The 12,208-nt window shown below is 39.4% G+C and overlaps 1 protein-coding gene across 1 annotated transcript; it reads left to right on the top strand.

Annotated features, from left to right (window-relative positions):
- The first annotated feature begins 8,078 nt into the window (after positions 1–8,078).
- LOC110932286 (protein FAR1-RELATED SEQUENCE 5-like) lies at positions 8,079–11,333 on the top strand. The gene is made up of 7 exons (XM_022175632.1): positions 8,079–8,307; positions 8,769–9,297; positions 9,396–9,578; positions 9,701–9,959; positions 10,067–10,296; positions 10,402–10,636; positions 10,716–11,333. The coding sequence occupies exons 1-7, from the start codon at positions 8,079–8,081 to the stop codon at positions 11,331–11,333; spliced, it is 2,283 nt and encodes a 760-aa protein (XP_022031324.1).
- The last annotated feature ends 875 nt before the right edge of the window (positions 11,334–12,208 follow it).

Genomic DNA, 12,208 nt, shown 5'->3' with positions numbered 1-12,208 from the left:
CGCAAGTACTTCTGCTGGGGCTCTCAATCTGGAACGAAGGTTTTATTAACCCTTTAGATTTCTAACGGGCCTTTAATTTAGCCTTAGCTTAGACCGGTCAGTTTCAAAGGATAAATACGGTTTAATCGCATGGAAGGCGAAAACCGGGAATGGAATGTGGTTTGGACCCAACAAGTTTGAAGACTTGTTTCATATGGGTATAATAACCACACTCTGGATTTTGAAGTAAAAATGATAAGGTTTGACCCGTTTCGGCTAGTTTATGTAAGCTAGTTACATAAACCGAACCGTGCGCGCAAAAAGGCGTAACGGGTAACCGTAAGAGTCCTACACAAGTTTCCTAAGTTAATATACTCTAAAGAGGTTGTGGTATCAGTAGGATACCTTCCATAATGCCCGTAACGAGTTTAAATCCAATATACGCCCCGTAGGGGTATTTCGGTCATTTTAAAGATTATAAAAGAGGTTTCTGAGTTCTACAGGAAATCTGAGTTTTCCGAACAGTTTATAATGTCCAAAATACTCTATTTATTATATAACATCAGTAGCAACTGGAATCGGGTCAAAATACCATGTAGAACTCAAGTTATGTCCGAAAAGGGTATATTCGGTATTTACCGAATCGATGCCATAACCGCAGGTTGTGAGTAGGTTAAAAATAATTAAAAATCTTTAAAAATCCCAAAATATTATTTTACATCAGTGTGTAAAAGGTTTGGTGTTGAAATTTGGGTTTAGATAGGCTTTATGCTAATTGCGCCTTTTAATTACTAAAGTTTCCGTAATTGCGCTATTTAGCATAACTCCTATTCTAGACCTCGGATTGACGTGAAATTTTAGGGACATGCTTAGAAATCAGTAACTAAGGTTATTTTCCTGTCACATGTCCAAAATTCTCATTTTAAAGTAAAAAGGGCGTTATGGTCAACTTTTAGGCGTTTAACGGAAATATGTAAAAGACTCGGACAAACAACGAACCGGTCACAAAGGGTTGCACCATCATGTAACCTGGTCCTAAGAGAGTCCTAAGGCATATCTAAATCATACCACAACGGGTCAGAACTGAAGTCAAAGCAAAAGTCAAAGCTTTGCGACTTTCGGTTCCGAACCGGGTCAAAATAGTAAATGGTCGGATCAAACAAGCTTAGACTAGTTAATATACCTATTATCATGTTACATGAATGTTAAAATAGGTTATACGCCTTCTACGTTGCTACTTATGCGCTAAATCGAAAATTAAGCTTCTGTTGACTTTTTATAAACAACTTTGACCCGACATTTGACCTAGTTAGAATGGGAATCAGAGGGTGCTCTTTTAAGGGTTTAAAGCCCACATGATTACCAACTTATAACCACCTTCGATTCGATCAATCGCTGGACCAATGGCGATTAATCATTAAGTCAACCGTTACTTACGACGGTTTGACTTCTAAGCTAAAACTAAGCGAAAACTCAATAAGGAAAGGTCAAGCATACTTACAAAGGTCCTATGCACGACTAGGGAAGCTTAGAAGGAGGTCTTGGGCTTCAAAAATGATCAGATGAAGAAGGAATGGATCAATGATCAAAGTTGCAACCAAAGGCCTTTATATAGTGATTTAATCACCATGGATTGTTGACACACAACACTACCAATGGTTCTTGATCATCAACAAGTGTCCCTAAATGTCTAGGGGATGTTTAGGCAGCTCTTGGAAGTGTTTAAAGGCAACATAAGTCGTTTACATGGGCTGAACAGGCACAAAAACGATTTTCTGCATCTGGGCGCGTCAGGCGGCCCGCGTAAGGCCTTCACAATGTTTATGCGGGCCGCGTGAGCCTTCAGATCTGACTCCAAATCTTTTCATTAATTGCATGCTGGCTCCTGGTTCTTCGAAAGGTCAACTTAACTTATCTCTTGCACTTTGACCCCTTCCAAATTACTTACAAGGGCCCCTAGACTTTTACCTATCATGCTAAGTCCTTGATTACCTTGTTATTACCCGAAAAGTCTTAACTTCCAACATTGACGTTTTTAACCCCTCATGTACGAAATCGATCATAACTTTCTCATTTTACAACGGAACTTTATGAAATTTTAATAACTTATTCTAATGAGCATAATTTACCTTTACCAAGCTTCGGGTTTGCTAAAAGGTCACTCAGAGGTATAACTTAAACATGTTGACACATTTAACCCCTGTAGTTTGTAATTTCTCACTTTTTTCACAATGAGCTTCGTATGATCCATGAATCATTCGTTTAAGGGTATAAACGTCATGTAGGGGTATTGTAGGGCATATTTATCTATTGTTGACATTTCGAACCCTTGAATTCACATACTTTCTATGTTTGTCAACTTTAGTCCCTCTATCGCATTTATTAACACGTTCAAGCTTATGACACGTGTCAATGCATTATAGGACGCAAATTTTCGAGGTGTTACATCTTGTTAAATTAGCAAACGAGTTTCGAAGTAAAAATATTTATTAAATATTATCTCATGGCACGGTAGCTTTCATGATGTATGGGTCGATAGGGTTTTTGGTAGCCTTGCTTAGGAGTGTGATGGGGGTATTGGTGTTGTTAGTGACGAACTTAATCCATAGTCTAGTAAGACAACAAGGTTATAGATGTGTGTGTGTGTGTGTGTCGATGTGCTTTTGTGTGATATAGCATCCTAGAGGTGCATGACGCGGGATTTCTCGTGATGGGCTTGTTACCTTCGGGGTGGCGTTAGGTCACGAGGAGCACCTTTGAGGTGCTTAATTGATGGTCACGGTTTTTGACAATGATGTAGCCCTAGTGGCAGCGATGGTTTATGTGGAGGACGTTGATAACAGCCTGACCTAACGAGGAGGGTTACATGCGACAAAATAAGATGAGCCATGGTCACTTCTTAGTGATTTGAACTAATTACGTGTTAGGTTGCCACCTAATGTGTTTTAATTTTTCACGCTTGATGAAATGGTTGGTGTGTTGTATACTTGTGGTATGATGATTATTTTGGGTGGCTGTGATTCGCACTAAGGAGTCTCTTGGTACGTTTTTTTTATGAGATGGGTATGGAGGTGTGGTCGTAGGTGGCAAGCCTAGTGATAATGTGTCAGGTGTGAGATGTTATATGTAGGGTTGTGAGTCATTGGGCAACAGGTTTAGTAAGGAACGAAGCGGTTCGGGTGTTAATGTGTTTTGAAGATGATGTTGGTATTTTATAAAAACCGTGTTTTGACAATAAACTACTGAGTTTTTATGTGTCTTTTATGTTTAAACTAATCTGTTAGAACTCACTCGCCGTAGCTGCCTTTTGTGTATGTTAATTTGTTCGCATGTATGTAGTTCGTCCATTTGTACCCTTATAGGTCTGATCAGAGACGTCTCTGAGAATTCATGTACTCTGTTCGAGCTCGAAGAAATGTGTCATTCCGTAATGTTTATTATTATTGTTATTATTTTTAAATCAAATTAGTATCGGACTCAATAAACCTAATGCCAAATGAGCTAAATTCTAAACCATAAAAAAATGATTTGTAAATGGGCCTATGTTGGAATTGTTATGTGTTTACTATTTAAAAAAAATTAACATATAGGTATCGGATTTGTTTTACAAATCACGTGCCCCTCGAAATCATGGGCCTTGTGCGGAGGTCCTCCCTGCACACCATCAAAGCCGCCACTGGGTCTGATACTACTGTATATAGTATTTCGTGTTTTGTACATATACTGAATTTCCGCAATGCAAAGGAGTTTCGCTTGTTTCAGTTTTCAATTTAAGGAGCAACTAGGATTAAGACCCGCCTGCGTTGCGCACGTGAGTACATCGTAAACATTGAATGGATTGGTCCAAACGTTATATGATGCATTAACCATATGAAAACACACATTTCGACGTCTCCAGTTGAACCTCAATGTAACCTGAACTCAATGTAACCTGTACAAGCATTGTGATTGGATCAAACGTAAAGTAAATCAAATTCATATGGAACAATCATAACGTATTATATGTGACCCAACTCATACATAGAAACGTAACGGGTATGAAGGAAAATCTGCATATGTAATCGAAAGGGATTAATTGGAGCTTTTGACAAAAAAGGGAGAAAAAGAAACCATAATTTGACTCCACTTGGTTCGAAACAAACTTTACGAAACATACATAAAATATACATGAAAAATATTATATTTGACCTGAATTATTTCCCAAAAAAGTTTACGTCGAAATGTAGAACATCTTGAATTTATACCAAAACGTACATAAAAATATGCACGTAAAAATGGTTTCTTTTAAACGAAAACGTATTATATTTTACCTGACTCGTCTATAAAAAAAGTTTACGTCCGAATGTAGAACAAAACATATTTATACCTACCCGTACATAAAATATGCACGTAAAAAATAGTTTTTAAGTAAAGGAAGTATAGGGTAAACCGAAACAAAACATTAGTAAAAAGTTTAATAGGTTAAAAACGTTCGTAAAACCGTGCCAAGTAGCACCAATGCCACAACGGCATCGACTCTCAACATCGTAAAAATAAAGTAGATAAAATGGGAAAAATTACACTAAACGAAAAACAGATTTAAAATCGTTGAACTACGCACTCCCGTTACAGTGTGTTAATGCGAAGAAATTAACCAGAAACGTAAAACGTAGAAAATAATAACTTAGTCGATCTAGGACCCGCCCGTTGCGGCGAACTTGTCAATAGGGAAAAAATGGACACTTTGCGACAGGTCTATCAAATATGAAAATAGAGCAAAACACGTTGAACCTCACATGCACGCTATGGCGTGTTAACTCGCAAAATTTAGAACGAAACGTAAAACTTGCGAAAGATAAAAAGTATAGAGGACCAAAGTTATAAATAATAAAGTGTTGTGTTAAATTATAAAAGATGGAAAACTTTGGGTTAAAAGTAAAAAATTTAAATGGGGTTAAAATACAAAATATGAACATGTTTGGGTTAAAAGTGAAAAATCAAAGTTTTTTTTTTAAACACTCCTCAAGCTTGGGATAGAGTTGCTAATTTATATATGGAAATTAGGTCTCCTGATGACACACAAGTTGTTTACTTCTAAATTTCTGATTGTGAAGAGAAGAAAGCAAAAGCCCAATTATATTGAAGAAGGCAGAATCCTAGAAGTATTACGAAGCCCAATAAAATTTAGATGGATCAAAGCCTGATATTTCTTTGGAGTTATATATGTGTATATAGTAAATGAACCCGTATTATGCGATGGGTACTTGGTTAGTATCGCTTGATAATATCCAGAAAAGATGGCGATGCGTATAACACATCGATTGAAAGCAATAAAAACAAATATCAGTAATGGATTCTATAGCCCACTTGGTTAAATAAAACAAATTTCGCCTATAAAACTAAAATAGATTTCGTTTATAAAACCCAAAAGTTGTGTAGCCCACTTGCTTAGACCTTTGCTTTTAGAATAAAGAGATCCGGGTTCAATCCCCTTCGCCATAATCATTTTGCGTTTTGCAAAAAGAAAAAAGAACACCCGAATCGGATGAACCAGGGGTCGAACTCGAGAGTGTGGAGTTGTGAGCTACCAAGCCAGCCAATGAACAGGGGCGAAGGATTTAAGGGGCGGGGAGGGGCGCCCGCTCCCCCGAACTTTTCGGTCAGCAATGTTATATATGTACGTTTCGTATACGATTTTGTAGGTATATACGTTTTCAACCCCCCGGTTTTATAAAAAAAATAGGTATATACGTTTTCGACCCCCCCTGTTTTAATTTTTTTTATTTATATAGTCCAAATCATTATATTTGGTAGAATACTAGAATGTATATTATATAACCCAAATCAAATCATTATATAGCCCAACTTAAAAGCCCACCCTATAAAAAAAACCCAAATTCGTTTACTTTGGGACATCAGCCACAAGCCAGAACTGCAGAAGGGGGGGGGGGACACAGGTTCCAGAACTGTTCGACTTCAGCTTCTTGTTCGAAAACAGAAGCCAAAACACTGCTCGTTGTTGTGGTCTTGTACTCTTGTTCGACTTCTTCAATCTTCATAAGGTTAAAAGTATGTGTTTTTTATCTTTAGGTTTAATTTAGGGCTACAATTTATGTGATCTAGGTTGGAATTAGGGGTGAAATTGGTCTGAATTTTTGCCCTAAACTTGTTGAATCTTTCTGTAACTATGTCTAATTTTATTTGTTTAATCTTATTGTGATTTGATTTAGATAGAAATTAGAGTTTGAAATTTAGGGTGATTTGTTAACTTGTTTTGTTATTAGATTATGCTATGTGGAAAAATAAAATGATAACTTCTTTTTTAATGTTTGAGAACGTTTTTTATTTGATATTAATGTTTGACCCGACCCGAATCGAATTACCGACGTCCGACCCAAACATACACCTCAAAACTACGCGATAGAAATTTTTTTTAGGTCCGTTACTTTCCGACCCCCAAACTTTTTTTTTTCAAGCTTCGCCAAGGCACGTTATCGTAGACCATGATAGTAAATGCCTTACCTCGTAAATTATCCTTAAATCCTACGTAATTATGAAAAAAAAAACACGCACACACATGCCAAATATGATCTTCCAACACCCCAGCACCTTATGTTTTTTTTTTTTTTTTGCAAACTAGAGAAGTAGGGATGGCAATCAAACCCGAACCCGCTGGGTAAACCCGAAACCCGACACATTTGGGACGGGTTTGGGGTCGGTTAATCGGGTTTGGGAATAGCTTTTATTTTTTTCGCGGGTTTGGGATTTAGTGATGTACCCGTTTACCCGATCCAATTACCCGATAGAGTGTACCCGTTTACCCGATTGTATATCCGATATAATTTCTTTTATATTATTAAATATGTATATATATGATACATCCATTTTTTACACATATAGGTATTCTATTCCATATACATTGTAGTTATTTGATATATATTTTTATAATGACAATACAAAATGTAACCGATTAGTAATTACCCGATAAATACCCAATGGGTTTTGAGATGAGTATACCCAACGAATAATCTTTTTAAATTAACGGGTTTACCCGAAACCCGCGGGTATACCCGATGGGTATTTACCCGCTAGAAACCCGACGGGTTTTGGGACGAGTTTGGGACAAGATTATCTAACCGGGTTTGAGTTTGGGATTACCTAAACCCGTCCCAAACCCGACCCATTGCCATCCCTAAGAGAAGTCACATTATTATTGTTAGAAACTAACAAGAACACATTTATAGTCACACATTTAAAGAAGTTACATTATATATATATATATATATATATATATATATATATAGGGAGCCGCTAGAATGAAAACCACCTCGAGTTGTAAGAACCGCGAGAACTACACCCCACGGAGCGCTGTTCGCCATGATTTTTTTTACAAGTAGATGTGTATATTATAAACACAGCCGTAAAAAATCATGGCGAACGGCGCTCCGTGGGGTGTAGTTTTTTACACCACAAGTTTGGTGAAAAAAAAAAGAAAAAAGAAAAAAAATTAAAAAACACCAAACTAGTGGTGTAAAAAACTACACCCCACGGAGCGCCGTTCGCCATGATTTTTTACGGCTGTGTTTATAATACACACATCTACTTGTAAAAAAAAAAAATCATGGCGAACGGCGCTCCGTGGGATGTAGTTCTCGCGGTTCCTACAACTCGGGGTGGTTTTCATTCTAGCAGCCCCTATATATATATATATATATATATATATATAGGGGACCGCTAAAATGAGAACCACCTCTAGTTGTAAGAACCATGAGAACTAATATTATCCAATAACAAGCTGACATGTCATTTACCCACATGGCTTTTCTGAAGGTTAATATGGTAATTTAACCCCCCTTCTCTTTTCAATCAGCCACCGCCCCCCTGTCATTTCCGTTTTCCATTTTTCGATTTGTCAGAAATAATACGAATAGCACTGTAGATTTTATTGATCCCAATGTTTTCCTTCATTCTTTATATAACGAAGCTCTACTTCTTGAATCACCCCACACATTCACCTTCTGGCCTTTTCTTTTCTATCTACCAACTCCTAAAAACCTCCTTCATCAATCACCCCCCTTCACTGGAGAATCCCAAACCAAAATTCAAAAACACCCAGCAAAATGTATAAACCTCCGAGTGGCGACTTGGAAGGAGAAGTCGCCGATGCAGATAATCTTATCATTTGCACCCCACAACGGGGATCAGGAGCGGGGATTGATGTCGAAGGCACTCTGTTTCTGGAGCAGTTTGCTCTCTCTGGGACGCCGGTTACTGTGGGTGTTGAGCGAGGATCAAGTTCTGGTGGTTCCCGGACTCCATTGATGACCCCAAACCAGGCAACAGACATTGGTAACCCATATCCCGGTCAAAACCTTAATTTGACTTTTCTTAATTTTTTTTTGGGAACTGACTTTGCATAGGTATCAAAGAAAAATAAAAAGCGGGGGTTGAATGATGGGGGTTAACTTTATACTTGCTCACCCTCTTATGTTAATTGTGAAAATTAGTTTTTGCATTTTTTGATGTCAGTTCACCCACAATTCTTTTATGTTGTGTTTGTTATTCCTTTTTTTTTTTGTATACAAACAGATGTTTTTTGAGAGTGGGGGGTTGATTTTTTACGTTCAGTGTAAAAAAGTAGTTAATTGTTGGTCATCATAGTTTTTTTGTTTTTGAAAAAATATAAACACATGGTTTTGTGTGTATTCTTTTTTTGCTGCTGCACCCCCCACCCAATATTAGTTTTTTTATTGTAGTCGGCTTTTTATGACTGAGGTGTATAAAATTTTTTGGTGTGTTTTGTTTCGCAGACAATGCCCCAGAGTCAGAGGACGAGTGCTTTTCCTGGTTCACTCCAAATGGGACACGCTACTGGTGCCCAGCTGCTCCGGAAAACATAAAACCAAGAATCGAGGCCGTGTTTCAGCAATGGGAAGACGTCCCGGAGATGTATGACCTCTACGCAGGTCACTGTGGGTTTTCAACTAGGCTTGGGACAATTAAGCGAAAGAAAGGAGTTATCACGCACCGGTACATTGTTTGTTCCAACCACGGGAAGCCGCATAGCCAGAATAGGGACTTCAATAGCCTTGACGAGACATCGCTGAAGATAAGGCAGGCCACTTTCCGTGTGTGTGACTGTAAAGCTTGCATACGTGTGAGGTTTGATGAGTCATCTGGTGTTTGGGTGTTGTATCACTTTGAAGAGAACCATAACCATCCTATGGTCCCATCGCATAACAGAGATCTAACGAAAAAACGCCGGAAGCTTGATTTTTTTACTAAAGAATTCATCCATCGAGCAAGTCTTAGCAAGGTCGGACCGTCGATGGCACATAGGCTACAAGTTAACCTTTGGGGGGGCACCACAACGTCAAAGGGACGGCTGATGACTTTCGGAACTTTGCATGAAGGGTTCGCATGTTCATTGGTGACAGGGACGCACATTTGGTGATCGAGAAGATGAAAGATCGGGTCAACCACCTGCCGAACTACACCTTTAAGTACAGCGTGGAAAACGGCGAAATTCGACACATGTTCTGGGCGGATGAAATTTCCAAGGTCAACTATCAGGCTTTCGGCGACGTCCTCGCATTCGACGCTACTTATCAAACCAACAAGTAAATTTTCACAGCCTTCAAGTTTGGGTTTATATATATATATTTTTTTTTCATTATATATCTTTTTTCGAAAGTTTCAACTGGGTTAATCGCGTTATAACTGATTGACGTCGTACACACAGGTACAATCTGATCTTCGTTCCGTTTACCGGGGTTGACAACAACAAGCGATGCGTCACTTTTGGAGCGGGGCTATTGTTTTGTGAGACAATTGAGGCCTACACGTGGCTGTTAAGGGCTTTCCTCGACGCGCACAACAAGCAGCCCACCCTGGTGCTAACTGACCAAGACCCGGCCATGCGGCAAGCAGTGACTGCTGTGTTTGATCGTTCACTCCATCGCCTGTGCATGTGGCACATCATGAAGAAACTACCTGCGAAGGTGGAACTGTCGCCCCTTCATGTCTTTTTCATTTTTATTTCTATACGAGATTCTTTTTGTTGGCTGAACTAATTTATCTCATTTTTTTGGCATTTTTTTCTTTCCAGATTACAGGAGAGGTCGCGCATAACACTGAATTCAGGGCTGCCGTTCACAAACTGGTGTGGAACATTTATATTAAACCGGTGACATTCGAGAGGAGATGGGGGAAGCTTCTAGAGAAGTATGGGCTTGAAGGTCACGAGTGGCTGAGAGACATGTACAACATAAAGGAGATGTGGGTCCCGGCATACTTTAGAGAAATCCCAATGTCATGTTTGATGAAGACTACGTCCCGGTGAGAGAGTTCGAACTCTACGTTTAAGGTGAGCTCGTCCTGGGCGAACACCCTTGTCCAGTTTTTTTTGTGTTATGACTCCACGATGGAGTCCCAACGCTATAGGCAGAGGGTTGGGGACTTCAAGGCGGATGATCGCGCACACGAGTTCAGATCTGGTTTGGCGATAGAGAAGCACTGCGCATTATTGTATTCCCCGGCCATATTCATCGAGGTCCGCAAAGAGATCCTGAAGGGCCTTTTACACTGCTATACTACCGGGGTCGAAGAAGTCGACGGGAGAAAGGTTTATACTGTTACGCATTTGGACAAGCGTTCCGATGTCGTCAATGAATTCACGGTAATGGCCCCTCCCCGTTTCTTTTCTTTTCAGTACCCGCTTTTTTTATAACGTGGGTGTGTTTTCCGACATGGTGCAGGTTAAAGTGGACCCAGTCGAGGACACTACAACATGCTCATGTAACCTTTGGTGCCGTATTGGATACCTTTGCAGGCATATATTTTGCGTATACCGGCAAACAAAGGTGGACGAAATCCCGGCTAAGTATGTGGTTAGTCGCTGGAGACGTCACGTGTTGCCGAAGTCGGTTTTCCGTGTAGAATTCAGGTATGGGGTAGACTTGTCTCCGGTTTCGTTGACCAGGAACACCCTAGTGGACTGCTTTTCTGAAGCGTTTGAGGCTGTGATGGGCGACCGGGCAGCGATGGAGGATTTCGTTGAGAAAATCAAAGGCTGGACAAAAGAATTCAATGATGATCGACGTGGTAAAAGAGTCGCCGAGGCAACAGAGTCACAGGTTATGGCTGATATGCTAGGCGTGGTGGTGGAAGATGAGGAGAGCACCCCCGTTTCCTGCTCCAATCCTCAAGGCGTACGCAATAAGGGATGCGGGACAAACAAACGCATGATTGGGCCGGGTGAGAGGGCAGTCCAGAACCACCAAAAACCCCAGCGATTATGCAGAACATGCAACCGATTTGTAACCGGGCATGACTCCCGCAACTGCCCAGAGAAACGCAAGACTGCAGAACCTTAGACCTGGGGCTGAAGGGGGCGGCGTGACGGGGGGGTTCCTTTTTTTGCGTCGGGGGTTCACCTTATGACTTATGTGGTGCACGGTTGGGTTGACGTGTCTTTTTTGTTGACCAGTATGGCTGTGTTTGGACTAGGTAATAAGTTTTTGGTATATTATATCTGTAAGTTTGGTATGACAATTAATGTATAAAGCAACCCCCACCCCCCCCCCTTTGTGGTATGGTTAATAGTACTTAGTTTATGTTTTTTGTGTGTTCTGGTAAAAAGGTTAACGTAAAAATTTTGCCTAAACCGTTAAAAAAATATAACGCTAACTTTTTTTACGTAAAAAAAGGTTTCCGTAAATTTTTTACGTAAAAAAGGTTTCCCGTGAACTTTTTTACCTGTAAAGTTCTTGCATAAAAAGGTTTCCGTAAAATTTTACGCTAAGCAGAAACCACTTAAAAATGGGTTTCCCGTAATATGTAAAAAGCAAAAAGGGTTTCCGTAAAAAAGAAAACTTTGTAATTCGCATAACAATACAAAAAGTTTTACGTAAACGGTAAAACGAAAAACCTTAATATGTTTTGCGTATTCCTTAAAAAGTTTTAAGTAAAAATTTGCGTATTCCTTAAAACGTAGTTTTGCGTAAAAGCAAAAAAAGCTTTTCCGTAAAAAGTAGATCGTAACCCATAAAAGGTTAAAGTTAAAAAAATGCCTAAAAACGTATAAAAAACTTTTTACGCTTACCGTATATCTGTAAAAGTTTGGGCGTAAAAAAGTGTTACGAAACCTTAAATTTAGCACATGCACCGCGTTCCATTTTTATTGATAAAAAAAAAAAAACAGTACAACACATACACCGCGTTCCATTTTTTACGGTCCAGGCAATTTTTA

This window comes from Helianthus annuus, chromosome 3 (genome assembly GCF_002127325.2).
Source record: "Helianthus annuus cultivar XRQ/B chromosome 3, HanXRQr2.0-SUNRISE, whole genome shotgun sequence".
In the NCBI taxonomy this organism is placed as follows: Eukaryota; Viridiplantae; Streptophyta; class Magnoliopsida; order Asterales; family Asteraceae; genus Helianthus; species Helianthus annuus.
Note: the sequence above shows the minus strand (reverse complement) of the source record. Positions and strands in the feature narration are given on the sequence as shown.

What these genes read in the sequence shown, in the direction of transcription:
- LOC110932286 (XM_022175632.1), top strand. Translation starts at nt 8,079, where the DNA reads ATGTATAAACCTCCGAGTGGCGACTTGGAAGGAGAAGTCGCCGATGCA. An exon ending in GGACCGTCGATGGCACATAG is followed by an intron (nt 9,298 to 9,395) that starts GCTACAAGTTAA and finishes CATTGGTGACAG; the next exon opens with GGACGCACATTTGGTGATCG. An exon ending in TGAAGAAACTACCTGCGAAG is followed by an intron (nt 9,960 to 10,066) that starts GTGGAACTGTCG and finishes TTTTCTTTCCAG; the next exon opens with ATTACAGGAGAGGTCGCGCA.